Source organism: Antedon mediterranea, chromosome 7 (assembly GCF_964355755.1).
Source record: "Antedon mediterranea chromosome 7, ecAntMedi1.1, whole genome shotgun sequence".
NCBI lineage: Eukaryota > Metazoa > Echinodermata > Crinoidea > Comatulida > Antedonidae > Antedon > Antedon mediterranea.
In genome coordinates this window covers 23,395,834-23,422,822 of record NC_092676.1, presented here as the reverse complement: position 1 = coordinate 23,422,822, position 26,989 = coordinate 23,395,834, and the positions used below count along the sequence as shown (strand labels likewise).

Sequence of the window (26,989 nt, the reverse complement as noted above, 5' to 3'; positions counted from 1 at the left end):
TTATTTAAGTCTAGTTAAGTATTATGAAATTTTATTCTAATACAAATTTTTTTATTTTTTTGAATATCTGTCTTATTATGATATAATATAGTTACAATGCAGCAGTAGTGACGTTACACAGAGGCCTGCTGAGGCCCCTGGTTTTGGAACCCATAAGGCCTTGGGCATTGTTAGCTTTTTAAACATATTTAATGCCTGTTTATTCCTCAGAGGCCCCCATAAGGTCCGGGCCCCTGGGTTTAGTTAGTGAGCCGTTATATAATCACTGTGCAGCAGTATTATACTACAACATTTAAATTTTAGTTTTCCTTTTAATTTGTTATTTGGACCCCATTGGAAATAAGTTTACTTTTTATTTGTCGACTTAATGGGTTATCCTGGTATTCTTTTTTAATATGTACATTGTATATTTTAACTATTTTATCGAATAAAATCAATCAATCAACTATTCATTCATCCCCTCCCCTTGTCAATGTGACAGACATTGACCAAGATGCAGATGCAGACCCAGAGGAAGAACCAGAGACTGAACAAGAAGAAGGTATAGATTATTGAGAGGCACTCTCTTCACCTTAATGTCACTAATGCCAGACTAACCTAAAAAGAACTTCTGATATGTGTTAACCTATGACCTTTGTCATTAGGGAGCCTTTGGACATATGATCTATACATTATTGTCTTGTTGGTATCCTCTGGACCTACAATCCACCAAAACTGTAATGGGAAATCGACTTATAATTGTCCATAGTGTACTCTACATTGCAGACAATGCAACATACAGTATAACTACTGTAGTTCATTGGTCCCTGGTCCTACTGTAGGTTGTCGCAAATTGAATGATCATCGTATGTCATAGGTCATCACATAATTAAAGTTGCTTTATATTTGCTTCATAGTACTAAAGATTCAACAATTGATGTCCAGTATAGTTATATTGTCTTTGATATAATAATGTATATGCACTGCTATAATATAACTATGGAAATATGTTATAATGAAGGGCATACTAACTTGTATAGTTATATGGTATGTGTGTAATTCTATGAACTTAATTGAAAAAAAAAGAGTTTACTAAAACTAAGGGATTGCTTATCACTAACAATCACTATGTATCACATAAAACCTAATAGGTATAACTGCACCCCCTCAAGTCAGTGTTGAAAACACCATCACCGAAGCTGTCGTCCCTGATTCTGAGCCTGCTACTGTTGGGCTGGACTCGAGTGTGAATGATCAGGGGGGTAGTACAAAGGAAAGTGTACTTGACACAGACAGTTTATCAGGTATTTTATACCAAGATGAGAAATGTAGAAAAGAGCCAACAAACAATTAGGCCTAGAGTCAGACAAGGGGTGCTAACATTAGGCGCAGGAGCCCCGGATAGCGTTACGAAGTCGTTAACTCTGTCAGCCCATGGTCAACCCAACTAATGTGTTTTTCCCAAGGACAACTTATCAATAACTAAACTTTGGTCGTGTTCGTACGGTGGTTAAAATAAGCGCTTAATTTCACCCATGCCTCGGGTTATAAATTGAGCGTTGTTCGTACTTGAAATATTTAACCGCTTAAATGCTTAATCGACGAATCACAAACCGGAAATTACGTTTTAAGGTCAGTTGTCTTTACAACCTACGACCCCATTTTCGCACGCTAGTTTCGTGTTGTATATTTTTTACTCGCGATCTTTCTTTACAATAACAATTACTTGCTACCTTTTACACTGCTTATCCTTGCGACAAACCTTATGCCTCTTAACGCCGATAATCCTGCCGAAATATGCCTTCTCCTGACGACCATTATTAATTGGATCACGCGAACGGAAATCGGGAATAAGCTGGTATTTTCAACCCCTACGAACAGGCCCCATGTCACCACCCATAAGTGTGCTGTTCATTTCCTATTGACCAATGAACACCAATGTAACTGGACCTGAGTTTCTTGCTATTCGACCTTGGGTGCAAATTATACAATTAATTGATGTTAAGGCCACTGACTACTCTTTTCTGTATAGAAACACTGAATTGACTGAATAATAAGAAAAACCTACAATAATTTCTACTACTACTTGATATGGTGTTATACAAGAACTATATTAAAAGAATTGAATGTATGGAGAATGAAAAGTTAAACGTTATAACTTATATGTAAAACATCACTTAGATGATATCTATCAGATTTCCGGTATATATAACAGACATGTTTATTTATAATGATTGCAATTTTTATTCTGTTTTATATAAATCCTATGTTACCGGGTTGTTAAATGTTTATCCTTGTTAATGTTATTTTGCCACCAGCACTATCAGGAGAGTCTTTTATAGCGATATTTATTGCTTTTTGACAATCCGCCAGGATAGTGTTCTGCGCTTTTTCTCTGCTTGTTGTTGTTCTATGTTATATATGCTTTTTGTATTGTTTTTGTATTATTTTTTCTGGATAATAAATGAATATGAATATGAATAGATATATCATTTTCTAAAAATTGTTTCATTAGTTAGAATAGATCACGGAAAACAAATACCAATACTGATCTGGACTCGGAAATTCAAAATGTAGCAGGCAACGTTTCACCAATGAAAACTTTCAAGACAAACAAAGTATCATAATTATCATGATATCCATTTTTATTTAATAACGATAAATGGATATAAATATTTCGTCTTTTTTGTTATTTTGTGATGGAAAATATATTGAGTGAACATTGGCACTGAGCTTAAATGTTCCCCGTCCCCTTAATGTCCGCTTTATAGGAGTGTCCCCTCAGTAAGGATTTGCTGTTTTTCCCCTTAATAATAAATTATGATGTCCATCTTATCCTCTCAATTTTAATGTGCTACACCCGATAATAGAATACACATCTAGCTCGTGTGTACTTTAAAGAACCTAGTACATTTTTCGAGACGAGTGGGGGGTTACCCCGGTGTATTAGTACATCACAGCCACTGATCACCAACTGGGCCCTCTGGGAGACCAGTCTTTGACTGAAGAGGTTACCCAGTATAAATATATATTTCAATTCAATTCAATAGAATAACTGTACAGTAGGCTCCCATTTGATGCAATGTGTTACCCAATGTGCTCAATTTGATTGTGCTACCCAAATCCATGCTATCCATTTGAAATAATTTGCTATCCATTTGAAAGAATGTGGTACCCGATAATCCGTATAGAATAATGTACAGTACAATTATATCCATTTGATTGTGCTACCTAATGTGCTATCCATTTGAAATAATGTGCTATCCATTTGAAAGAATGTGCTATCCATTTGAAAGAATGTGCTACCCGATAATCCGTATAGAATAATGTACAGTACAGTACTATATCCATTTGATTGTGCTACCCAATGTGCTATCCATTTGAAAGAATGTGCTATCCATTTGAAAGAATGTGCTACCCGATAATCCGTATAGAATAATGTACAGTACTATATCCATTTGATTGTGCTACCTAATGTGCTATCCATTTGAAAGAATGTGCTACCCGATAATCCTTATAGAATAATGTACAGTACTATATCCATTTGACTGTGCTACCTAATGTGCTATCCATTTGAAAGAATGTGCTACCCGATAATCCGTAGGCTATAGAATAATGTACAGTACAATTATATCCATTTGATTGTGCTACCTAATGTGCTATCCATTTGAAATAATGTGCTACCAGATAATCCTAAAAAGAATAATGTACAGTACTATATCCATTTGATTGTGCTACCCAATGTGCTATCCATTTGAAATAATGTGCTATCCATTTGAAATAGTGTGCTATTTGAAAGAATGTGCTACCCGATAATCCGTATAGAATAATGTACAGTACAATTACATCCATTTGATTGTGCTACCTAATGTGCTATCCATTTGAAATAATGTGCTATCCATTTGAAATAATGTGCTATCCATTTGAAAGAATGTGCTATCCATTTGAAATAATTTTCTATCCATTTGAAAGAATGTGCTACCCGATAATCCGTATAGAATAATGTACAGTACTATATCCATTTGACTGTGCTACCTAATGTGCTATCCATTTGAAATAATGTGCTACCCGATAATCCTTATAGAATAATGTACAGTACTATATCTATTTGATTGTGCTACCCAATGTGCTATCCATTTGAAATAATGTGCTATCCATTTGAAATAATGTGCTATCCATTTGAAAGAATGTGCTATCCATTTGAAATAGGCCTAATGTGCTATCCATTTGAAAGAATGTGCTACCCGATAATCATAGAATAATCCATTTGATTGTGCTACCTCATGTGCTATCCATTTGAAATAATGTGCTATCCATTTGAAAGAATGTGCTATCCATTTGAAAGAATGTGCTACCCGATAATCCGTATAGAATGCACAGTACAGTTATATAGTTATATCCATTTGATTGAGCTATCTATTGTGCTATCCGTTTGAACTAATGTGCTGTCTGTTTGAAATAATTCAGGTTTTTTTTTAAAAATATGTTTTGCTATCCATTTTAAACGTGCTAAACAAGTTACATATTTGTTGATATAAATTTGCGGTACACCACATAGGCCTATATTAGTTCTGAAAAGAACTGTTTATTTTATGTCTTTAGGCAATGTGGCCAAGGATTACCAATAGTGAATTAATCACTGTCCTATCAGATAGGTGGTAATCCCCCTGATACAGGGGCTATTGTGTGAACCAGCTCTTTTTCGAATAATGAACTGGGTTTCTTTAAAGTACACACAGGTTATAACTGTATTCACTGGACCTACGGTTTATAGTCCTTATCCGAGAAGACTTGTTCCATCACCAGAACTAGGAGCGAGTCGGCCTCGAACCCTTGCCGATGTTGCTGTTGGCTCTTTAGGTACGGTAAACCGCTCGGCCATATGACTCACTCACTCACTGTTGAGTTGCTTGACGTTTCAATTTAGGCCTACTCCAAAGTCAAAGTCTCCAAAGCTATTCCATCATGTCGTATTCGGGGAATCGCCCACAAGTGTTTTCTCAGAGAAGGGTATGTTCTGTATGGGGTTCTGTATGCTATTTGTTAATAATGTACAAAAAATGAAATGAAAAATCATATTAATTATCGGTATGTACGGAGGAAGCTCGAACAAGACGAAGCGCGAAACAAATAAAAGCACAGCGCGAAACATCTGAAATGATATACAATTTCTCAAAACATGAAAACACAGAATATATTATATTAATATAACTTTTTAATATTTCCAGTACAGCTCCAGTTACAAACGGTGATACAAAGTGTCAATCATTTGACCAGTGAACAGCCCACTGGTAGGATAGTCCTTGAAACCGTCCGTAAAACACATTAATCACTCACATCATTCATGCCGCTAATGGTTGAAAACCTCACTTTTTGGGGTTTTCAAACGTAACGCTATCCGGGGCTCCTGCGCCTAATGAAATGTGCGGTAGTACTACTGTACTGATATGTGAAGAATGTTGTGATTCTATAAACTTATTTGAAGAAAAGAGTTTACTAAAACTAAGGAATTGCTTATTACTATCCTACTTACTATCCTAATTACTATTTCCTAACAATAAGTGCACATGCTCTAGTCAGTGTTAAAACCACCGACGCTGTTGTCCCTGATTCTGAGCTAGACAAGGGGTGGTAAAATGTGGGGGAGTACTACTGATATGTGATGAATGTTGTAATAATGTACAGTAGTACCAGGACCGTAGCCAGATGAGGCAGACGAAGCGCTTAATTGTCTTGTCTGTTTTTAACCTCTCACTTTTGTGTGTACACTGCAATTTTTGTTGAGTTCACCATCTAAACACCATACACCTACAAGCATCTTTGAACTGGCCATAAAAACATTATGTTCTGCTAATTGTAACAGGTTTTTCTCCTTATTCTCTCATCTCCTCTACCACATACACCTCTTTAATTTATAAAATTAAAGTTTAATCTGAGCTTCTGATACACTATAATACAATACTAACATTTTATCTAATATTAATACATTCAACTACTTTCTTGTTTTAAGCCTATAGTAAAATGTCACAAAAATGGAAAAACATTGATAACACGATGATGTTTATTATAAGCAAGTGTATGAATTCACTGTTTGGTTTTTACTGTTAAAGACAAGATGATAAATTTTTTTTTGCCAAAGCTAAAAAGTAGTGTAATTACTCACTTGATACAAGTATTCAGTAGAATAACCTCTATTAAAGTCTTTATGACTCAATCACTTAATATGGATTGCCCTTAAATCATTTCCCCTTATTTATTTCACAAAAGTGTCCCCCTAATAATGTCACAACAGAAAGATTGTAAAAGTAATTCTTTCTTTTTTTCTTTATTTCCATTCACATAATCATAAACATACATAAATAATCATAGTACAAAACAAAAGAATGAAAAGGGGAATCGCTGAAGCATAGCTTATTATAAGTAGAAACCCCCTGTTACAAAACAATACATATATAAATAGAAATATTAACAACACTTTTCATAAATGCTTGTATTATTTAAGTTAATTAATCTTATCAAGAACTATCAACCTTATTGCTTAACAATAAATTTATAGAAAATCTATGCAGTCTATGATAAAATAAAAGCTTTTAACTGCATGATGTATTGCCTATTGATATTGTATATTAATCTTCTATCGCTTGCATGCTGCTTACAGAAATTATTCCTGCTGAACCTACTACAGTGCCTTCAACTAATACAGAGTCTTCCATTGTGTCCACGAAAGAAGGTAGCCTGATTGTGTGAACTTAAATACTAATTTGCGTTTGCTGTGAATAGTTTAGAAAGTGCTATATTTTATTTAATAAGGCTTTGCAATCTAAAGCTCTGTCCACATCATTATAGCTTCTATAATTGCAGTATGACCGAGTATAGTCCCATGGAGCCTAGGTACAAAATTAGTGTGTCGGATTATTCTTAACCAAAGTTCTGTCCGAATTTAGCCTTTGGGTTACACTCAAGTATAATATTGTACTTGGTCATATACTGTAATGTATATAAAAGAGTTCATACGGTATAGTAGAGTAGTATTTTAGATTTTTCATTACACCAAATTTAATTTTAGATTAAATATTTATGCAGTTTTTTTACTATCATGCTTTAAATTCTGATCTAAAAACTGTATTTTCTTTTTTTTTTTAACTTTGCTATTTGACTATGTTCACCTACGATTTTTAGGATTAAAATAATTTTTGGATTCTTGAATGCTGTGACTATTTCATATAATTAACATGACCACCATATTCATAATTTTCAAATTCGTTCAATAGAGGAGGAAGAGGAACATGTGGAAGAACCAAAAGAGGACCCCCTACCACCAGAAGGTCCAGAGACTCAAAAGTACAAAGATGCAAGAGGAGACTTTGATCGTGAGTGGCCATCAATTCATGGCATGTTGACTGGAATGGTGAACATTGAACCAATCACAATTGAAATTGTGAACAAAAAGGAGGAAGAGATTCTGAAAGAAGCTTACACTAATGTAGAATGTATGTTTTAAATTTTATTTATTGATAATATTAGTTTATTGTTGTCCAATTGGGACAGGGCCACTCTTGTGTAATATTCAACACAAAATATTCAACACAAAATGACAGGGCTGAGGTTAATCAGTACATACATTGGAGTAACCTTCTACTCTTTACCAAAGATACACTGGTTTTTTTTGCACACAAGCCAGATGTGTACACAGAACGTCCATTACATTCCATTGGGACATACTGTATGGCCACACTTGTGGTTTCGGTAATATTCAACTGCCGAGGTGTTAGCCCACCGTAAAATGACAGGGCTGAAATTAACCAGTACACTGGGGTAACTTTCTAATCTTTACAAAAGATACACTGGGGTTGTGCACACAAGCCAGATATGATGTGTACACAGATCGTCCAGTTTTAAGTCCTTATGGCTATGGTTTTCAGTGACCTTTTTTTAATCACTCGACGACTCAACTGAGTCATTTCTGGACAGCGATAACATGTTATTTGATTGAACAATTATTTTTTTTCTTTTCTTACTTTCTTTAGTGCCATTCACGTACAGACCTTGGGAGTTCACCAGTATTGACATGGATGAAGAGGACGAAGACGCAGATGCAGACGAAGATGAAGAAATGGAAGAGGAGGTATGGAATACTACAATAGAACCCTATTCAGGGGACAACTTTAGTAGATAGACACTTGATAGAGGTGTCCCCTGAATAGAGGTTGCCAATTAGTCGCAATACATATAAATTTCCCCTTGTTTGTTTTCCAGGACAGTGTCTACATTGCAGGGTGTCCCCTGGAAAGGGATGGTTCAAATGAGAAGTTTTACTTCTAATGTAGTAACATTTCTATAATTGAAGAATCAGAGATACTGTAGTCAGAGCATTGTAGATATATACATACAGTTACACTGTGGTAGAAAAGGTTTCTCTTATGTACATATAATATATTTATATCTCAATATTTTAATTGATAGGATGAAGAAGTTGCCAAAAACAAGAGGAGACCATTTGGTGACACCAAGCATTACTGTCCAGTATCCTTTGCAGAGAAACATGTCCTTTGGCCTGGCAATCCTGAGACGGGAGCCAAGTTCCAGGAAAGGGTCTGGTACTTCTCAACCTCAGATGAAAAGGAAAGATTTCTGACAAACCCAACGTTGTATATAGCAAAAACAGAACCATTCAAGGTACAGTTATGTATTTGTGAATTTATTTGATTACCCCTATGTCTTGTTCTTTCCTGCACGTATTTTAATGTATAACATGTTTTAGACATATATAATGTCTCCTGTTTTGTTTTTAAATATATATTGTCCCTCTGAACAAATATTAGAAAACAAAAAATTGCCATTTTAATTGTTAAATTAAATAGTTATTCAGACCAAAAATTTAGGGAAAACAAATCTTTTTTTTTTCTTAAACTGAAACAACTGTTATTTAAAGCAAACAGTTGTCAAATTGACTGCCAGCCAATGTGTTTTTCGTTGAATTTAACCATTTATTTTGTAATTCTATAAGTCAAACATTATTTTTTGTTCGCTTTTTGGAAGTTATTAACTTTTTTAAAACTACAAAATGGACTATTCAAATTCTGATTTTATTAATCTTCATTTTTCATGTTTTTGTGGGACAATACATCTTTAAGTCTTGTATTGAGATACACTGCTTCTGAATACCAATTAGTAATCATATCACTGTTTTTTACAGCCTCCTCCAGTGCGCCTGTTCCTGCTTGGTCCAAGAGGTGCAGGTAAGACTTTACACGGCCGTGCTCTAGCCCAGAAGCTTGGTATCTTCCACATCTCCTTCAAGGATCGTCTTCAAGAGCTTATAATTGCAAAGACTAAGAAGAAAGTGGGTCCAGATTATGAGGAGGAAGATGAAGAACCAGATAGTGATGTGGAAGATGGTAACCAAAGTGGAGACGGTGTGGATAAAGGTGGGAAAGAGAAGGAATCCACAGAAGAAACTGTAAAAGAAGAGGCAGAGGGAGAGGTAAAGTTGACAGTATTTTTCTATGCTAAAAATAATAATTAGGAAGAGCACCAAACTTATTTTATTTTGTCTCTTTTCTCTATCAACTTGTGTTTCCAAAAGAAAATGTAAAAGGGAAGAACAGCCATGATCTGAGCTTCTGATAAATTAAGGTTAACTAAGCAGGTGGTCATGCATAATGCATAACAACAATGCAAGAATTTACCACCAGGACTAGTTGTAGATTCAAACATTTTTTTGAGGAGTAGTCCTAATAATTTTGTTTTATTTAAATTTGAAGGGAGAGGAAGAGGAGGAACAAGAAGTTGAACTTACGGAAGAAGAGGAAAATATCAAGGCATACTTGATAGACGATGAGACGCTACCACATGAGACTTTAGAGAAGATCATATCAGGCTGGTGGAATGAGGAACCATTCAAATCGACAGGCTTCATTTTAGAGGGCTTCCCACACTCGGCTGACGAGGCAAACTTTCTAGCTGAAAAAGGATTCTTTCCAGACCTTGCAGTCTCGCTACTCGTTGAAGACTCTGACATCCAGACGAGGTTGCTTCCTCCAAAACTGAAGAAATGGAAGGAAAAGAGAGATAGAAGGCTAGCAAGAAAGGAAAGAAGGAAAGCAAGGAAGAAGAAGGAACGTGATGCTGCTATGAACAAACGAAGGTTAGAACTCCAAGCTGAGATGACCGAGAAAAAATCTGAAAGATTGGTAGGCATTTATATTACATTTACTTACATATTTACCTGTATTACACACATATACAGCATACATTCCTTATTAAGCAGACACCTTAGTGATAAATAAATATTGGGATAGTGATGATATGGTAATTTTTGAGGACGACTTCTGTAGACAAAATATGTACAAGAAACTGGATAAAGATTGTTGATTTTTTCTTATTGTTTGTCATTTTCCATTTCTACACATTTGATATTAGATTTTATAGAAAAAATAGTATTGAATAAAAAGCTTTCGCTGCAGTAGACCATTAAGGCTATATATGTTAATGTTCCAATTTGCTTTATTTTCCTTCACCCATTTATAGGCAGCACGCAAGGTAGGTTTGCTATCAAAGTACTGTGCTGTGTTAATATATACCCTCTCATGAAATATAACCTCTTATTAATACTCTTAATGTTTTAATCTAATAAAAGTTTGTACTAATACAACAGGTGACACTATAAAGTGTGGCATCATTGATAAGAAGATTGTTATCATCTCTAAAGCTGTGTGTACACTATCAAGCTAGTTTGACCAAAAGTGTTATGTGCCAAATATGGTAGACATCATGTCCATATATGGCACATCACACTTTTTTGGGTCACATAAAGTTTGGTAGTGTAGACAGAGCTTTGGATTGTGCATGAATCACTGTCGTCATCAATATTCACTATTTTATTGTGCTATATCACTTTTTTTTCATCTTTCATTATAAGATTTCATAGGGAGATAACCTGTTACAATACATTATAATGGTTTATAATATATAATGGTCAATTCTCCTACAATATACACACTGCTATCATCTATCTAACAAATCACCATCTATTTCATCATTAATTTGCATATATTGTAGTCATATAATAGTAATATAATAACAGCATGTACAATCTAGTGTTCATATACACTATATACAGTACATTGAAAAGTTCTGTTTACTGCTAAATCTTAAATAATAATTTATGTTATATTAGAATTATAACAATGTAGAATTTACAATCTATTAAACAATTAATGCCAAAAAATTAATTATTTTAGTTACCAAAAATTGTTAATGATTATGAGTTTTTAGTATTATTAAAACAATTTATTCTAATTTATCATTTTATCCGATCTACAGGCTCAACGAGCTGCTGAAAGAGACAGTGATGAGTCCGATATGTCGGATGATGACCTGGATGATGATGAGGAAGAGGATGACATTGATACGCTGCTGGCAGAAGAGTTTGAGGAGGAAGAGGAAGAAGAGGAAGATGATGAGGAGCTGGAAGAGGATGCCATAGATAGGTTAAAAAATGAAATTGTTGAGATGCATGATGATGATACGAATAGACTTGTTTCTCTTCAGGTACATATTTCAATTTTTTTTTTCTTTTAAAAGTTGTAATATATTGACAAACTTTTTATTGTTAAAGATATACTGTCCCACCCATTTAATTATTTTGTAATATCCAATTTTAATGTCCCATAATAATTTAAACTCTGACCAAAAATTTGACTGAAAATAAATCATTAACCTGAAAAAATGTATTTGTTTCTGTTTTATTGTGATTAAGTTAATTAGAACTATATTTAAAGTCTAATTTTTTCAACCTTCATTTTTCATGTTTTTGGAGGACAATACATCTTTAAAGCTTAACTTTTTAAAATATTTCATCATGTAGGAATCTTTTGAAGAATTGATGATTCCACGAATTGATATCAATGCTGGCCGGAAGGCACACATTGTACGCTATACACTTGAGCAGAACCTTAGACCAGTCGTAGACTGTCGTGAGAGTTTGTTTGAGAGGGTTTATCCAATCAAAGAAGATGTTGCTAAGAGGATGCTGGAAATAGGTTATAAAAATCCCAGTAGATTTGGAAGATGGTGTCCTGTTAAGGTTTGTATTTGGAGCTTTTGATTTTCTATGAACTATGCATTGATGTGTTGTTGGACTTGCCTTGACCTAGAAACAACCAAAATTCAAAAGAAATCGAGTGAGAAAGCACATCCCAATGCATCCTTGCATAAACACAGTAAATTGACATGATGTAACTAGTTACATGGTCCTAGCCTGTAAAAATGGAAATCTCCCTGACTTGACTTTTGACTATGCATGTGTGTCACACAACCTCTACCTCGAGCTCTCTCTACACTATCAAACTTTATGTGACAAAAATATGATGTGCCCTTTTATAGACACAATGATGTCATATCACTACCATAATTTGGCATATCACTACCATATTTGGGCACATCACACTTTTTTTGTCAAACTAGTTTGATTATGTAGATAGAGCTTTAAATATAAGTGGAAATATGCATGCATAAATGTTGTTACTGTATTAATTTCATTGATTATTTCTATACACCTATGTTACAAATTCTTTTTTGTCTTAAATGATGTTGTTTTTAGACAATGGAAGATGACTGTATCCAACCAATGCACGGCCCAGGATTCACCACTTACCCGGTCATATACCGGCAACATATATACTTCCTGTCAAGCATAAGGGCCCGGGAATTGTTCATCATGAATCCGCTTAAGTATCTGAAGCAACCATCCCCTAAGCCAGTTGTACCTATACGAATGGCAATCATCGGTCCACCAAAGAGTGGAAAAACTGCTTGTGAGTATTAGTATTTAACTCTCCTAATATTGGACCCTTTGGGCTGCCCAAAAATGTCTGGTTTTCCGGAAGTCTTGGTATTTCATTTAGACTTCAAGAAAGGTATGGTTTTGTATTAAGAGCATCTCCTATTTTTATGTAGTATTGGGAGAGTCGACTGTATATCAAACTTAGTCTAGGTTCTATACCGAAATTAGTATAAAAATAGATATTTTGGCACATGTGGAATTTCATACATATAATACTTGAACTGTAGGAAAGTACGTACATGTTTCACACCAAGGATTTACTGTACATATATAGAACTGTTGTATGTGGTTGAAAAGGCTAAAAACCAAAATATTTAAATTTAAAATGTCTTTGTTCCAATTTATACATAGTGGCAAATCGATTTGTTTCTGAGTATGGAATGGCACGTCTGTCAATGGGAGAAGCTCTTAGGTTTGTGCTTGACAAACAACCTAAATCAGGGCTAGCTGAACAGTTGAATAATCATCTCAGGAAAGGCAAGGTTGTTCCAGATGAGCTGGCTGTGCAGGCTCTTGAGGTCTTACTCATGAATATGAGGTGTCATACTAGAGGGTGAGTATTATAGTAGGAGTACATAGTAACTAAGCAAGTCGTTTTTTGGGTGGATGCTGGAATAATGTAGCTAGTGTGTGTGGAAGGAGGCTAGGAATCAATATTTAACCTGATTGCAAATGTTGCGACTCATCACACTTATTTTACTATGTATTTAAATTACTTTTTTTCAGATATATATTTGATGGTTATCCAGTTACAAAGAAGCAAGTAGACCTGATGACTGAGTTGAATATAATCCCTGTAGTGGTGCTAGAGTTGGAAGTTGACAGTAGAGAGGTCATTGTAAGAGGAATGAAGGACAGAATGTCACCTGACAGGTAGGCAGTTTCTTTATGTCGCTTTTGTACCTTGGTTTTAAAAGCATGTTTTTAACATCCTGTATTTGGCCGGTCATGTGTTTGCTTTTGGATAAACAAAATAAATAAGAATCAATACATGATTATGTTTCTTTCAGGACACTCCCCCTTCATGACAGCGCACAGAACCTTGCCATAAAGATAGCCACCTGGCAGAAGGAGATAACAGCTGTGCGGGAATGGTACAAAGAACAGCACCGGAATTGGGTGATGGTTAATGGAGAACAGTCCAAGTGGAAGGTGTGGGAGATGGCAAAGAGTGAAGCTCACAAGAGTGTTAGGCAGATTCAAACATACTTACAGAGAATATCTGAAGGTCTGTATGTATGCCTTACTTAACAAGCCCGTAGCCAGGAGTTTTTTAGGAGGTCACAAAAGGGGTAGTCATGAGCTAGGCTAGTAGTTGGTGTATTTACTTTCGCTGCTAGTCTCTAGGAGCTTCCGTAACTGTATCATATATTAAGTGGGATTCAGTATTATCTCACTATATGAAGCTAATAATGCTGATAAGTTTCAAATTTGTCTGATGACTTCAACTTGTGTTTATCTTCCAGGTAAAGCTGCTTCCATCGCTGACATGTGTATAACGCCCAAAGAATGTCTAGCTCGACTTGGAGACTTCCAGCAATATTGTCCTGTAAGCCTAGCAAACAAAGGAGAACTTGTCGATTGTTCTACAAATCGAACCCTAGAATTTACAGCTGAATTCCGAGCTCGGTACTACAAGATGGAGAACGCCGAGAACTTAGAGATATTCCTGTCAAATCCTGAGAAGTACGTTCCTCCACTTGCTCCACGAAAGTTGCCGCCTCCAGATTTGCTGCCGCATCGCAGGTCTGCTGCAGATGCAAAGAAAATGTTCCCAATGCAGATTGAACTTCAAGGATATTGTCCTGTGACATTTTTAGACGGCAAGCTTAGGTAAGTTGGTTGTAAGATCTTCAAATCTTAAGCATCTGTCAATATTTCAATGAACCTTGAAAGATAATACAAATGTTCTCATAGTAATTTTGTATTATTAGATTTACATAATTATGCTTTTTCAGTGGCAACTATATCTTCGTTGTAGTATAACAATTTTGAGTACCATTAGCAAGTTTTCCTCATTTTCAATTTTATTCACTTTATTGCATGTGTACTGTGATGAAGTTGATGAAATTAGGTAAAAATATTCAGAACATTGAACGGGAACAAATTAAACAAAGAAAATTTAATTAAAGATAATTTTGTTTTGATATTTGAACAGGTATGAGGCAATTGTTCCTGGCAATTCAGAGTTAATAGTAGAATACAGAGAAAACCTATATTGCTTTGTTACTGAAGAGAAACTGCAGAAGTTTCTAAGGTAAACAAATCTGCTGGATTGCAAGTCATCTAATTCTTTATTCTTATTCTCGACAAAAACATCACAAACACAACAAAATAAGTGGCAGGAAACACAACATGGAACTAAATCCCTACGGCTAAGCACGAGTGCTCCCTAATACATGTCTATGCTATTATTTTTGTCTTTACAGACTTCCTGAGAAGTATTACAACCTGAAGCTACCCCACAAGTTGCCACCTAAACAGGATCCTTTATTAGTGACATCATTACCAATGCTAGGCTACATGGAACAGACTCTGGCAACAGCTGTAACTAAGAGTCTAACAGCAGTAGGCTGCTTCAAACCCAAGTACCCATTCATAAGTGCTTCAAGATCAGCTTTACTCTATGTTGCATACCATTTGAAAGGTATTGTATTTCTATTATATAAATCCAAAGGCAAATTACTGAAAAAATGACAATGCTGTGGGTATCAGTGGCTGGATCTCAATGGAGATGCAAAATAAAAGCGAAAAGCTAAATCAAAACGAGAAGCATTTCTATTATATATATATATATACACAGTAGAACCTCTATTAAGAGGACACCCTACCTTTCGGACTCAACAAATATGGGTTGTCCATATTACTAATAACATATACTGCCCGTCATTCAATGAAAAATATCCCCTTAATAAGGGTGTTCATCGAATATGGGTGTTTCAAAAGAGGTTCCACTGTATTTGATAATTAACAAAGATCTTTATACATTTCAAAGATTCTTCCTGTTTGAAAACCTTTAGGGCATAAAGCTGTCAAAACAGAGCATTATAGTATCAGGATGAATAATTACTAATTAAAATGTGTAAATTATAATATTACTCTTTCCTTTTTTAGCATACAACCCGAAGAGTTCCGATTATGTCCGAAAAAAGTTCAAGAAGAAACTAATCCAGTTTGAAGACCAGTGTGAACTGATTAAATACTTAGGCAACAATATGACATTAAAATATCGTGATCCAAATTCAAGGCCGATAGACTTTGATCACAAAATGAACAGTTTCTTGAACTTGAGAGGTACAGAGCCAACACCTACCTGGCTTATGTAAATTTATGTAAATTATACACATGATAATGTATAATTAATTTTAAAGGCAAATGTAATAAATTAAACATACAGATGTTGATTAATGTTAGAATGGGTTTGTTATTATTACTACTCTGTATAAGATTTAAGTTAAAGTACTGGTGAAATTATATAAAATAGATTTTGTCATTTATATAGATTTCACTTATGTTTAGTATGTTATATTGTTGCAAATGAAAACAGATGAATTTCTCAGCAACAAAGCTGAAATATAGAAACATTGAATAGTCTTAAATTTGGTGACTTTTTTCAGCCCACCAAACCATATATTTATATTAGTTGAATCAGGGAAGAGTTAAATTACATTTAATGTAATTTAACTCTTCCCTGGTTGAATATTTAGTCGGTTATATAATAATAAATGAAATGATAATGCCTACCCAACAACTAGTTATATAAATACTGAGTGCAAATGTTTTCAATGATGGTTTTAAACATGGTTGCATTGAATAAATATAGGATGCCAGATGAGCACTGGCAATTCTCATCATGAAAGTGGCCCATAAAATATATACTATATAAGTCTTAAGTAAAGATAATTACATAACCAAATCAATCTTAAACTTATTACCAAAATTTTCTTGACAAACAATTTGAATCCAATTTATCCAACCACTAAACCTCTAAAATAGACTACACATGTTAATGCCAAGTTTTCTTATCTGATGTATTGTGCCAGACAGAGTCTCTGCGCCACATATTGCACAATCCGTCAAATAAGCTAAACAAAATTTGTGCAAATTCTCTATAATCCTTCCGCCAATATTATTTGCAAGATATGTATATAATTTATGAATTATTGAAAATTTATGTAAATATTATTTAGTATTAAAATATGAATACATAAATGATTACTGTAAATAAACAAAAATATTTGTATTTGAAGTGTTTCTCAGTAAACATGAATAAATTGTTTAAATAAGTATTTTGTGTTTTTCATTTTACTAGTGGATTTCAATGTTAGTTTACACATCTTATTCAAATATTTAATTGTATCATTTTCAAACCTGCAATGAAGTTCTTACAATTTTTAAGTTAACAGCAACAGAGTGCCATAACACATTATATCCGCAACCCCTGTAACGTACATTACAATAGATAAAAGTTAAATTTAAAAGAGTTATATAAGCCTACAACTAGTACAAAATATTATTCACGACATCACCTTCGGTGTCAATCAAGGAAAGTTGGAAAAGCTCTTGAAAAAATATGTAAAAGCAGTAGCTGATATATACTACTGTACTTTTTTTACTTTTTAATAAAATAGATATGCCTTATTTATAGGCCTAGTAAACTTTATACAATTACAAGTTATTACACTACGTGAGTTAAAAAAAGTGGAAAGCTCTATGAGAGATCTAATCATCAACATTCCTGATAAATGACTTTCAGCCAATGACAGCTCTTCGGCGTTATTACGTCATTGGAATGTAGATCTTGTTGGGATATCCCTTTACAAACACACGGTAAAGGTGGCTCAGTGCAAACAATGGTGGTCGTTAGTAAGATAATAAGTTAGATTATCACAATTCCGTGTCAATAATGGCGGTGGTATCAACTCGACATGGTCTTGGGAATTATATATATTTTATGATTTTAGTTTTACTTTTTGGGAATTTTGTTTCAGCTGATATTGTCGAACCTTGTCAGGCACAGTGTAACAACGGAGTAGAGGCGGTAAGAATTCTTCAAGTTGTTTATGGGGGGCTTAGGGTTTGTGCAGACGGGAGATATGCAGTTCAATGTTGGTTTGATGATGGGGTGTGTAGCATACTACTCTGCCTTTACAATACAACGTGTGTTTTACTAAGTACAGTAAATACTAACATAATTGTGTAAACATGACGTAAGTTTATTGTGTACATTTCTCTGTAGTCCCTAAAAATAACTTGCAAAAGAGTTTTTAGTAATTCATGAATTAATTTTTATTTTTAAATTGATTAATTAAGAAAACAATAATGTTTAGTAATTATATTAGGCCTAGGGTAGGCTAGTACTGATTAATATTATACAGGCTAGGCCAACCTGTTAGTGTTTAATCATATCAATTGATTATTCAGAATTTAGTAAGAGGCCTAGAATAAAATAAACTTAATAAAAAGACAACTGGCAAAGTAATTAAAATGTGTATCGTAAGGTATCAATTTGACATAAGATGTTTAAAATACAGAGTTTTAAACTTGTAATTTAATATTATTAGTAATTAAAGCTAAAAACATATTTAAAATGGAAATTGATAATTTAATTAATAAGTTATATTCTTATACTAATAGTAATACTACTGTATTATTAGTTCTAATACAACTTTTTGTTTGAAAATATGGATGGACTTAATTAATGTCCTTGCCCTATATTGTTGTACTTAGCTGTATGGTACTATTGTACTTACAAAGGCTTAGATGTCAGATTGAGGTAAAGTATGTACTTGTTAGTTAACATGTCTTGTCTCCTACCACACAACAATAGATTCTGTGTCTAGTAATCACCAAACCAAGATAGATCGTATTGCATTTCTGGATAATATCAAAACGACTGATTTAATTATGTATTGTCCCCCCTGAAAAAATAATGCTTTAAACAATTGGATCGAAAAAAAAAAATTTATATACCTAAAAAACTATAATTTAAAGCAAAGATAGTCAAATTGCCAGCCAGCCAGCCAATGGGGTTTTGGTTGAATTTATTTAACTTTTTATTTTGTCATTTTTTTTTTTGTTTTTTTTTCTACTGAAGTGATTAACTTTGTTAAAACTACAAAATGGCTGATTCAAAATCTGATTTTATTAATAGTTATTTTTCATGTTTTTGGCAGATAATACAACTTTAAGATATAGCCTTAATAATCTATTTTAATAGTGTAAATATGCTAAATTAGGAATAGCAATGGTAAAGATAGTACTTAACCAAGATCCTATGGTATAATAAATTTATAGTACATACTAATAGTACAGTACTGTATGCCCCAATACAAGTTATAAAGAAGTTTAACTCTTTAAATAATAATACCACATTGACAGTCAATTCTATAGTATTGTGCGTACAAATTTTATTATGGAAATTGTATTATGTAAGGATTTATCAAAACATGTTCTAATTTGTTTAACCTAACAGTTTAACCTGGAAATTGACATTGGTTTTTATTGTACAGTAGCTGAGTTTTTGACAAATTGGTTTCTAAACTGATTCTTATCAATTTTATCAATGGAAATATGTACTGCAGTGTACCGGATATCCTCTGGTATAATTCCACCCCCTTAGAACATGAAATTGGGCTGGTCTGGGTGGGACTATACCCGGGGAAACCCTGATTCAGGAAAAAAATGGTTGGTAAGCATATCTTGTAAAAACTTATCTAAACTGTCAAAAAACTACATCCAGACCAAAAGTTGATACTGGGACTATACCTGGAGATATACCTGTTTGTTATTTATCATTACATATAGTAATGTAGGGGGTGGGATTAGACCAGAAGTGGGATTATACCTGAGGATATTGTAACTTTATTTTACAACAATATAAAATCCATATGCATGTGCTGCACGATGCAGTACTATTTATCTATTTGGAATTACACCTTTAGATCGGTGGCACACTTAGCACAAAGGTGCATCCTTCACAATATAAAATATAACAATTAACAGAAAAGTTAAAAAAGGCAAAAGCAACTATCAACCCCTATTCTACCCCCCCCCCCCCCCAATTTACATCGATACATACAGTAGATCATTACTTTACACAATGAATACAAATAGTAAAAGTGTATAAAATAAAATAAAATCAACTGATAAACACAGCTTATTACAAAAAACCCCCAACTCCTTCCCCCCCCCCCACTTTTTTTCAATTTACTTAATGTAGCAATGTAGATAACATAGTTATTGAGTCATGGAATTCAGTGAATCATTTCGAAATTGCCATGCTTGTTTTAGGTATCTTTTACAAAAACTATCCAAAATATCCAAAATATATATATATTTATACTATTTTTACATACATCTTGTTTGTAGCACTTCTCTATCCAAAGAGCTTTTGATAAAAAAAAGAATATTTCCATTTGCCCTTTGTTCGTGTCAAAACCTTGCTATGGTTCACCGATCCTTTCAAATGTACTTGTTGTAGTCTTCAATGAACAAGAATTTAACTTTAATAAGTCAGTTTTTCTTTATTTCATTGTTAATGGATACAGAACAAGTGAAAGACTTCACAACTGATTGTTTATGTACTTTTGTGAACTATTTGAATATGAATAAATAATTTATCACCTGACTTTGAATTTGCTTTCAATAACAAAGGATAGAATTTGGGCATCAGACTTGTCAGTATTATTATTTATTAGTAGTATTAGTATTATTCATTTGTTTATTCTGCTTGATTGTCATCACATTAATTGTAAAATTGTCCACGAAACGTCATTCATTTTATATTTTTGATTTTAAGTTTTTTTTTCTTGATACATACTTTATAGTTTAGTATTTTTTTGTATTTTTCTTTTTCAAAATATTATATTATTCCAATATCAAAATCTTTACACACTGTTATTTCTTAAGTAAGTCATAAACAGTTTTTTACATTAAATTAAAAAGAAAACAGAATTAAAATTTTGACTTGAGTATCAATTGCTAAAATTCTAAGTAAAACAAGAAATATTTCTTACAAAACACGCTGCTTGACTTTTTGACGTAACAATTTAATTTGTTGTTCTTCATTGAATAATGTTTTTTTAAATGATATTCTACTATTTAAGAAGTAATAATTTAAATATCAATTTTACTTATTTAACAATCAGTAGGCCTAGTTAGTAAACATTATAACGTAAAATAATAGTATGAAATGCATATTAAATTATAATGCAGGGCCTAAACCTCATCAATTTTGTTCTTATGCAACCAGTTACAGTAGAGAAAATGGTATGAAAAAAAAGTCTGTATAGTAATGTGGTGTGAACAGGAATGCGTGACTGCTAATTCTCTGAATGGGTAACATATAAATCAAATTCATGTATCAACTATCAGTATCAGTATTGTTATAAAAACACATGATTTTATTTTTTTTTGACACTTTGTGTTTGTGCATAGTTCCTAAAGCAGACTTTAAGGTGACATCATAATGTGACGTCTCCTATTACAACCACTTGATGTTGTTCTGTAGGAATGTTTTAAATTCTCATAAATTAATATGTAACCAGTAACATATTTCTCATTGTACAAACACTTTTTCTTTCATAATTTCTTTAAATGTCCACCCTTGAATGACAAAAAATGATATGAATTCGGAATTTGTTTAGAAACAATAATAATTAGATAGATTTATGTCTCTATGCGCTCGATATTTTGTGCAAGTTATTATAGCTTTAAAGTTTGACGCAGTACAAACTGAAAATTGCAGTTTTACTGTATATTATATGTGGGACATGTATGATGAATGTGTGTGGTTTGAAATCTGGTTAAAAATTGTATTTCTGTCTGGGGAATTGGATAAATAGTTAGGAATAATTTGGTAATGCTCTGGAGAATATAGTAACCTGATGGTTGTTACAATCACTTGTTACTTAACATTGTATGTTACCTTGTCTGGTTCACTGAACTGTGTTAAATGTAGTTTATACACTCATAAAGTACTGCTAAAACAAATGTAGTGAATTTTATTGTACTGTGTATATTATTTTTACCCAAACATCAATGTTATTGTTAGCCTACTGAACTGAGCAAATAAATTCTTCTTACCTTTACAGTATTGTACAGTACATCATTCTTGTAGGTTTAAAAAAATGATGTTTGTTTACGTCCACAAATTTAACTTTTATTTTTATTGTACAGATTTTATATACTTAAGTTGTTCTGAATATTTCATATTTATATTTTTGCATTTATTGTTTTTATTGAGCACCTATGGTCAGTTCCTTCACTAGAACTGAATAGGATGGTATAAATGAATAATAGAAAAAAGAAAAATAATAAAATTAAATACCAATTATTATTGAACTACAATATACAGTATATTATGTATTAAATGTCAATATTCTGTTAAATATATGAATACAGTACAGTAATATAATAATCTGTGTTTTGTAAAAATTGACACTATACTGTATACAGTACAGTAGGTATTTGTGTTCTATGGTAATACCATAGTTTAAATCTCTTCACACCCTTCATTGAATGTAAGAAAAAAACAGAGACTTCATTGTTGTTTGCTCGCATTAACTGCATAGAAAATAGTGATGACTGAAATGTTGGTTTATTGATTTTAACCTCAAAAGTAATAGAAGCCTAGTTTCACTTTATTCTACAACTAAAGTACTGTATTTAATAGATTACTACTAATAATAATATTAATATTTGTTTCCCCTTTTTTGTCTTTTTTTTTTAGTGCCTGAGTGGGTGTACATTTTGGGACAACTCAACATTAGAAGTATGCACTCAAGCTTGTGTAAGTACTTTATTATAAACATTTGTTAAAAGATAACAAAAGAGATCTTTTTATCCAACGGTATTTGTTATTTCATGGAGAATATTTCTTCATGGTTATTTTAAAATTCAGTTTAATGATTTACTGTATACAAAACGAAATCAAAACTGTGATATAGTTGCCAAGTAGCTCATTTCTCGTCCTCTAGATTGAACATTAAGTTGAGCAACTTTAATGGGTGTGGTCCTAATTCATTACAAAATAACCTTTTCAATCTACAACAGTAGTCTGTAGAATTAGTTTTAAAGATACAGTATTGCCCCTTGACAAATAATTATAATTTTTTTATTATTTTTTTTAATACCATTAATTTAATATCACATGGTACTGTACTGTAGTTTATTAAAAATCAAAAATTAGATTCAAGACAAAAATTATTCACCTGAACAAATTGTGCAGTAATTTAATTTAGTTAAATTGTCTGTAGTGTCAGACAATGGTTTTTTTTATAAAATAAGTGAAACCATTAATTTTGTTCAGTTTTTTTCTAAAGAAGTGTTAACTGGATTAAAACTACAAAATGGCTGATTTTTTAATCTTCATTTTTCATGTTTTTGGGGAACAATAACTATAAGAAGTAATACAGTAGATAAAAACATGTTACCATAATTCATATCAAAACTAATATCTGAGATCTGATTACAGTACAGCACACAATATGTAATTTGATAATGATTAGATAAGATATACTGTAGGATACTGTATATTAAGCATAACTCCGTTGGTCTGAACAGGCCCTTAGACAAATTATACAGGTGTAAAGGTATAGAATAACCTACCTCATATCATTCAGCCAACCTGGAAAATCTTATATAAATGTATTTGTTTGTAATGTCAGTAATTTACAGAATCAGATATGTATCACTTTGTATGTATTTTTTTATGATGATTTTCCTAATAAATTCAAATCAAATTCAAATATTTGAAAAATTTTTATTTTAGCAATTTCCCTTTATTAAATGTCTTTGACAATATTATAACAGTAGTATAATCTGTTAGATTTAGTTTTGATAACTTTATCATCTACTGTACATAGTTCTAATTCTAAGGGCAATTTGTGTCAAGTCTGTATTTTCTCTGCAAATTAATAGTAACGAATGAGGGTACGTTTATTGTAAATACATAATATAAAAATAACGCTTAAAAGAGAACGACGTTTCGACTCCATCGTGGGGTCATTATCAAGTCCAATGAATAAAATATAAAACAACAACTAATTAAGTAGCACAAGCCAAGGGTCAAAGTTTAAATAACAAAAGACCTATTGTCTAACATCCTGTCAAATGAAAAGCTTAGCTTTTAGGGCCTGTTTCTGCTGCAACTGCTCAAAATACGGTATAAAAATACGGTATAAAATACGGTATTTTTTATACCGTATTTTTTAGTACCCCGTTTCTGCTAACAATACTTCTTGGGTGGTCGTGTTAAATTTCATCTTTTTTACCCAAATTGCCATTCATTTATTTGATCGATAATTAAAAGTCGCAATAAAGGAAGTTTTACGTATCACTTTCAACAGCCTAGCCTAGCCCTAGTGATAGAGATGTTGTGAGAGCACAGAAAACATCGTAATGGGGACAATTAATTCGTTCCTTCCCCGAGTTATTGTATTTTGCAATGTTGTACTGCTTTCGCAGGCTCTTCAGCTTTGAGTTTACTTGCTTTGGAGACAAGTCTATTCCATACTCCTGCTTTATTTTTTTAGAAATGTCTTTATAAATGTGGTTGTCCCTTTTATTACCTTTTAGTTGGCCAGACATTTTAGCTTCCCCACACACATTTATTTAGTAAAACTGTGACGTCTTCGCTCCACATTTTCGCCGAATATATCTGTACACGTGTGTAAAGCAGCTGACAGCGACAGAAAATAAAAACACGAATGTTGACCTTTTGTCATGTAAAAAAAAATACGGTATTTTTTATTGGCAGCAGAAACGGGTACAAAAAATACGGTATAAATTTGTAAATACCGTATTTTATCCACAAATTTTGTGGGGAAAATACGGTATACAAAATACGGTATATTTTTTATGAGCGCAGTTTCTGCTGCCAAAAATATACCGTATATATACGGTATTAAAAAAATACCGTATAATATACGGTATTTAGTTGGCAGCAGAAACAGGGCCTTACAGAGTCACTTTGTTTATTCAGACTAGGTTTTAATTGTCTGATATACAACATTTCATAGATAAGACATGAATTAATTTTACTTGGATTAACAATCACGTTATGATCCTTCAAATGCTGTCCTATTAAGCATCTACTATGTTCAACAATGCGTTGGTAGAGGTGTCGGCATGTATATCCAACATAACTTACATCGCACAAGTCACATTTAAATTTATACACAACACATTGTTGACTTATAATAGTAGGTTTCTTTTCGACTTTCCTAATGTTATCTTTAACTTTTTTACTTATGAATACAGGGACAATGTTTTTGTTTATCTTGTGACTTAGTTGGCATAGTTGTCGCTTGACGGAGTTCGCAGATTTCTGGTCTTTGAATGGCAGGATGATTCGCACTGGTATTTCGGATAAATGCAAAAACAAATTTGACTTTCTTATCTATGAAATGTTGTATATCAGACAATTAAAACCTAGTCTGAATAAACAAAGTGACTCTGTAAAAGCTAAGCTTTTCATTTGACAGGATGTTAGACAATGGGTCTTTTGTTATTTAAACTTTGACCCTTGGCTTATGCTACTTAATTAGTTGTTGTTTTATATTTTATTCATTGGACTTGATAATGACCCCATGATGGAGTCGAAACGTCGTTCTCTTTTAAGCGTTATTTTTATATTATGTAATTAATAGTAAAGATGAAATATTAAAAATATTTTATTAAAAGTACTATTTCATTTTCGTTTGATGAATAACTTTTGTAGAGCCACATGATACCAAAAAGTAATACAGTACTTGTGTCATGTGGCTTGGAAATACCTACCTTGTGTATATCACCAGAAACTAGTTGTGGAATTCCAAGCAATAAATTTGATGCTTATGGGTCATGGGTGGAACTTAACATAGTGAGTTCAAAGGTCATACTATCCATTATTTGTTGTGTAAGATCATTTATTTACTATAATAAGCCTCCAGAAAGAGTTCAACCTGAGAAGAAATTGGGGCAGAAATTAAAAGCAACAAATTTATACCCCTTAGAATTTCCTAGAAAAACTTTGGTGTTTAAACACACTGGGACACATGCCGTACATTTAATTTATTTTATTGACTCTCACCATACAGTACCCTATATTACAGTATTGTCATATTAAAACACATAGAAAACAAATAAATTACAGAACAAAACAAAATATAAGTGTACTGTAGGCCTACTGTACATAATGTACAAAACGGGTAATGCAATTATGATTAGAAAAACTGTACCAAACACAAATCTTTTTTTATATTATTTTAAATATAAATGTATTATTTTAGTTACACAGTACAGTATACTGTAGATACTGTATTTTTATTTCAATTGCAATAAATTAATTTTATTACCGTACTATAGTGTGGGTGACACTGTATGTTTAACTAAACAACAATAGAAATTGTAGTTAATATAATGAGTCATTAACAGACGTTTTGTGGTTACAACTTTACAGCTTCTATAGTATTATTATTTACTTAATAGTATATTTCCTGAAACACTTGTTGAATACTATAGTAATTTACTTGAAGGTATTAATGTTTTAATCACTTTATAAATATGTTATGTGGCAATTCACCTTGTAATTTTAATTGTTGTAGCTTCTTTTTTTAAATTTTTATTTTATTTATTTATTCAAGATCCAACCGTGTATCAAATCACCAATACAGGATTGCAATAATATAGAATGTTATTTACATAAAAAATATTGAACATAAATAACAAAAATATTTATATTATTTTAAAATTATTTTAAAGACTAAAGTGTTACAACTAAAATGTAATGTAACGATTTAAGTCGCAGTAAGTTTATATTTAAATTTTTATATTAAAAAAATAGAAAATGTTCTATAATATCTACTGAATTACTGGTAGGATGGAACACTAAAAATGTATATTTCTGCTACTAATAGTTTCTAGTATAATTTATATAATGATTTAATTTCTTTTTGTTTTATTTTTCAGAATGATACTTATTATTTTAGTGGAAATACACAGGTACTATTGAAGTGTTATTTTATTTTTTATCCATGTTCAAATTAATTTTATTATAGTTTAAAGTACTGTAGAAGGGACTTCAGGACCCAAAGTGTCACCTTAATAGGGATGTCTCCTGAATAGGGATCGGCTGATTCAGTATAGGATATTCTCCCTTGTTCCTTTCACAGTAAGGTC

At 32.6% G+C, this 26,989-nt stretch overlaps 1 protein-coding gene and 1 long non-coding RNA gene across 9 annotated transcripts in view; both read left to right on the top strand.

The window, feature by feature from the left end:
- LOC140055365 (adenylate kinase 9-like) overlaps positions 1-17,113 on the top strand; it is a 43,439-nt gene extending 26,326 nt beyond the window's left edge. For 4 of the 8 annotated variants that reach the window (XM_072100696.1, XM_072100695.1, XM_072100693.1 and 1 more), the window contains 17 exons: positions 482-541; positions 1,131-1,283; positions 7,251-7,469; positions 8,007-8,104; positions 8,443-8,655; positions 9,176-9,463; positions 9,744-10,172; positions 11,305-11,532; positions 11,849-12,067; positions 12,584-12,797; positions 13,178-13,379; positions 13,553-13,699; positions 13,837-14,054; positions 14,293-14,659; positions 14,985-15,083; positions 15,256-15,473; positions 15,941-17,113. In XM_072100696.1, coding sequence (XP_071956797.1) covers positions 482-541; positions 1,131-1,283; positions 7,251-7,469; positions 8,007-8,104; positions 8,443-8,655; positions 9,176-9,463; positions 9,744-10,172; positions 11,305-11,532; positions 11,849-12,067; positions 12,584-12,797; positions 13,178-13,379; positions 13,553-13,699; positions 13,837-14,054; positions 14,293-14,659; positions 14,985-15,083; positions 15,256-15,473; positions 15,941-16,152 — 3,584 coding nt within the window. In that variant the 3' untranslated portion in view covers positions 16,153-17,113. The remainder of the gene's footprint in view (positions 1-481; positions 542-1,130; positions 1,284-7,250; positions 7,470-8,006; positions 8,105-8,442; positions 8,656-9,175; positions 9,464-9,743; positions 10,173-11,304; positions 11,533-11,848; positions 12,068-12,583; positions 12,798-13,177; positions 13,380-13,552; positions 13,700-13,836; positions 14,055-14,292; positions 14,660-14,984; positions 15,084-15,255; positions 15,474-15,940) is intronic. The other 4 variants (XM_072100700.1, XM_072100699.1, XM_072100694.1 and 1 more) reach the window with 3 other exon arrangements.
- A 572-nt stretch (positions 17,114-17,685) lies between these two features.
- On the top strand, positions 17,686-26,883 carry LOC140054015 (uncharacterized). The gene is made up of 3 exons (XR_011846479.1): positions 17,686-17,867; positions 22,560-22,619; positions 26,780-26,883. It is a non-coding gene; the product is annotated as an uncharacterized lncRNA (long non-coding RNA).
- Positions 26,884-26,989: the final 106 nt, after the last annotated feature.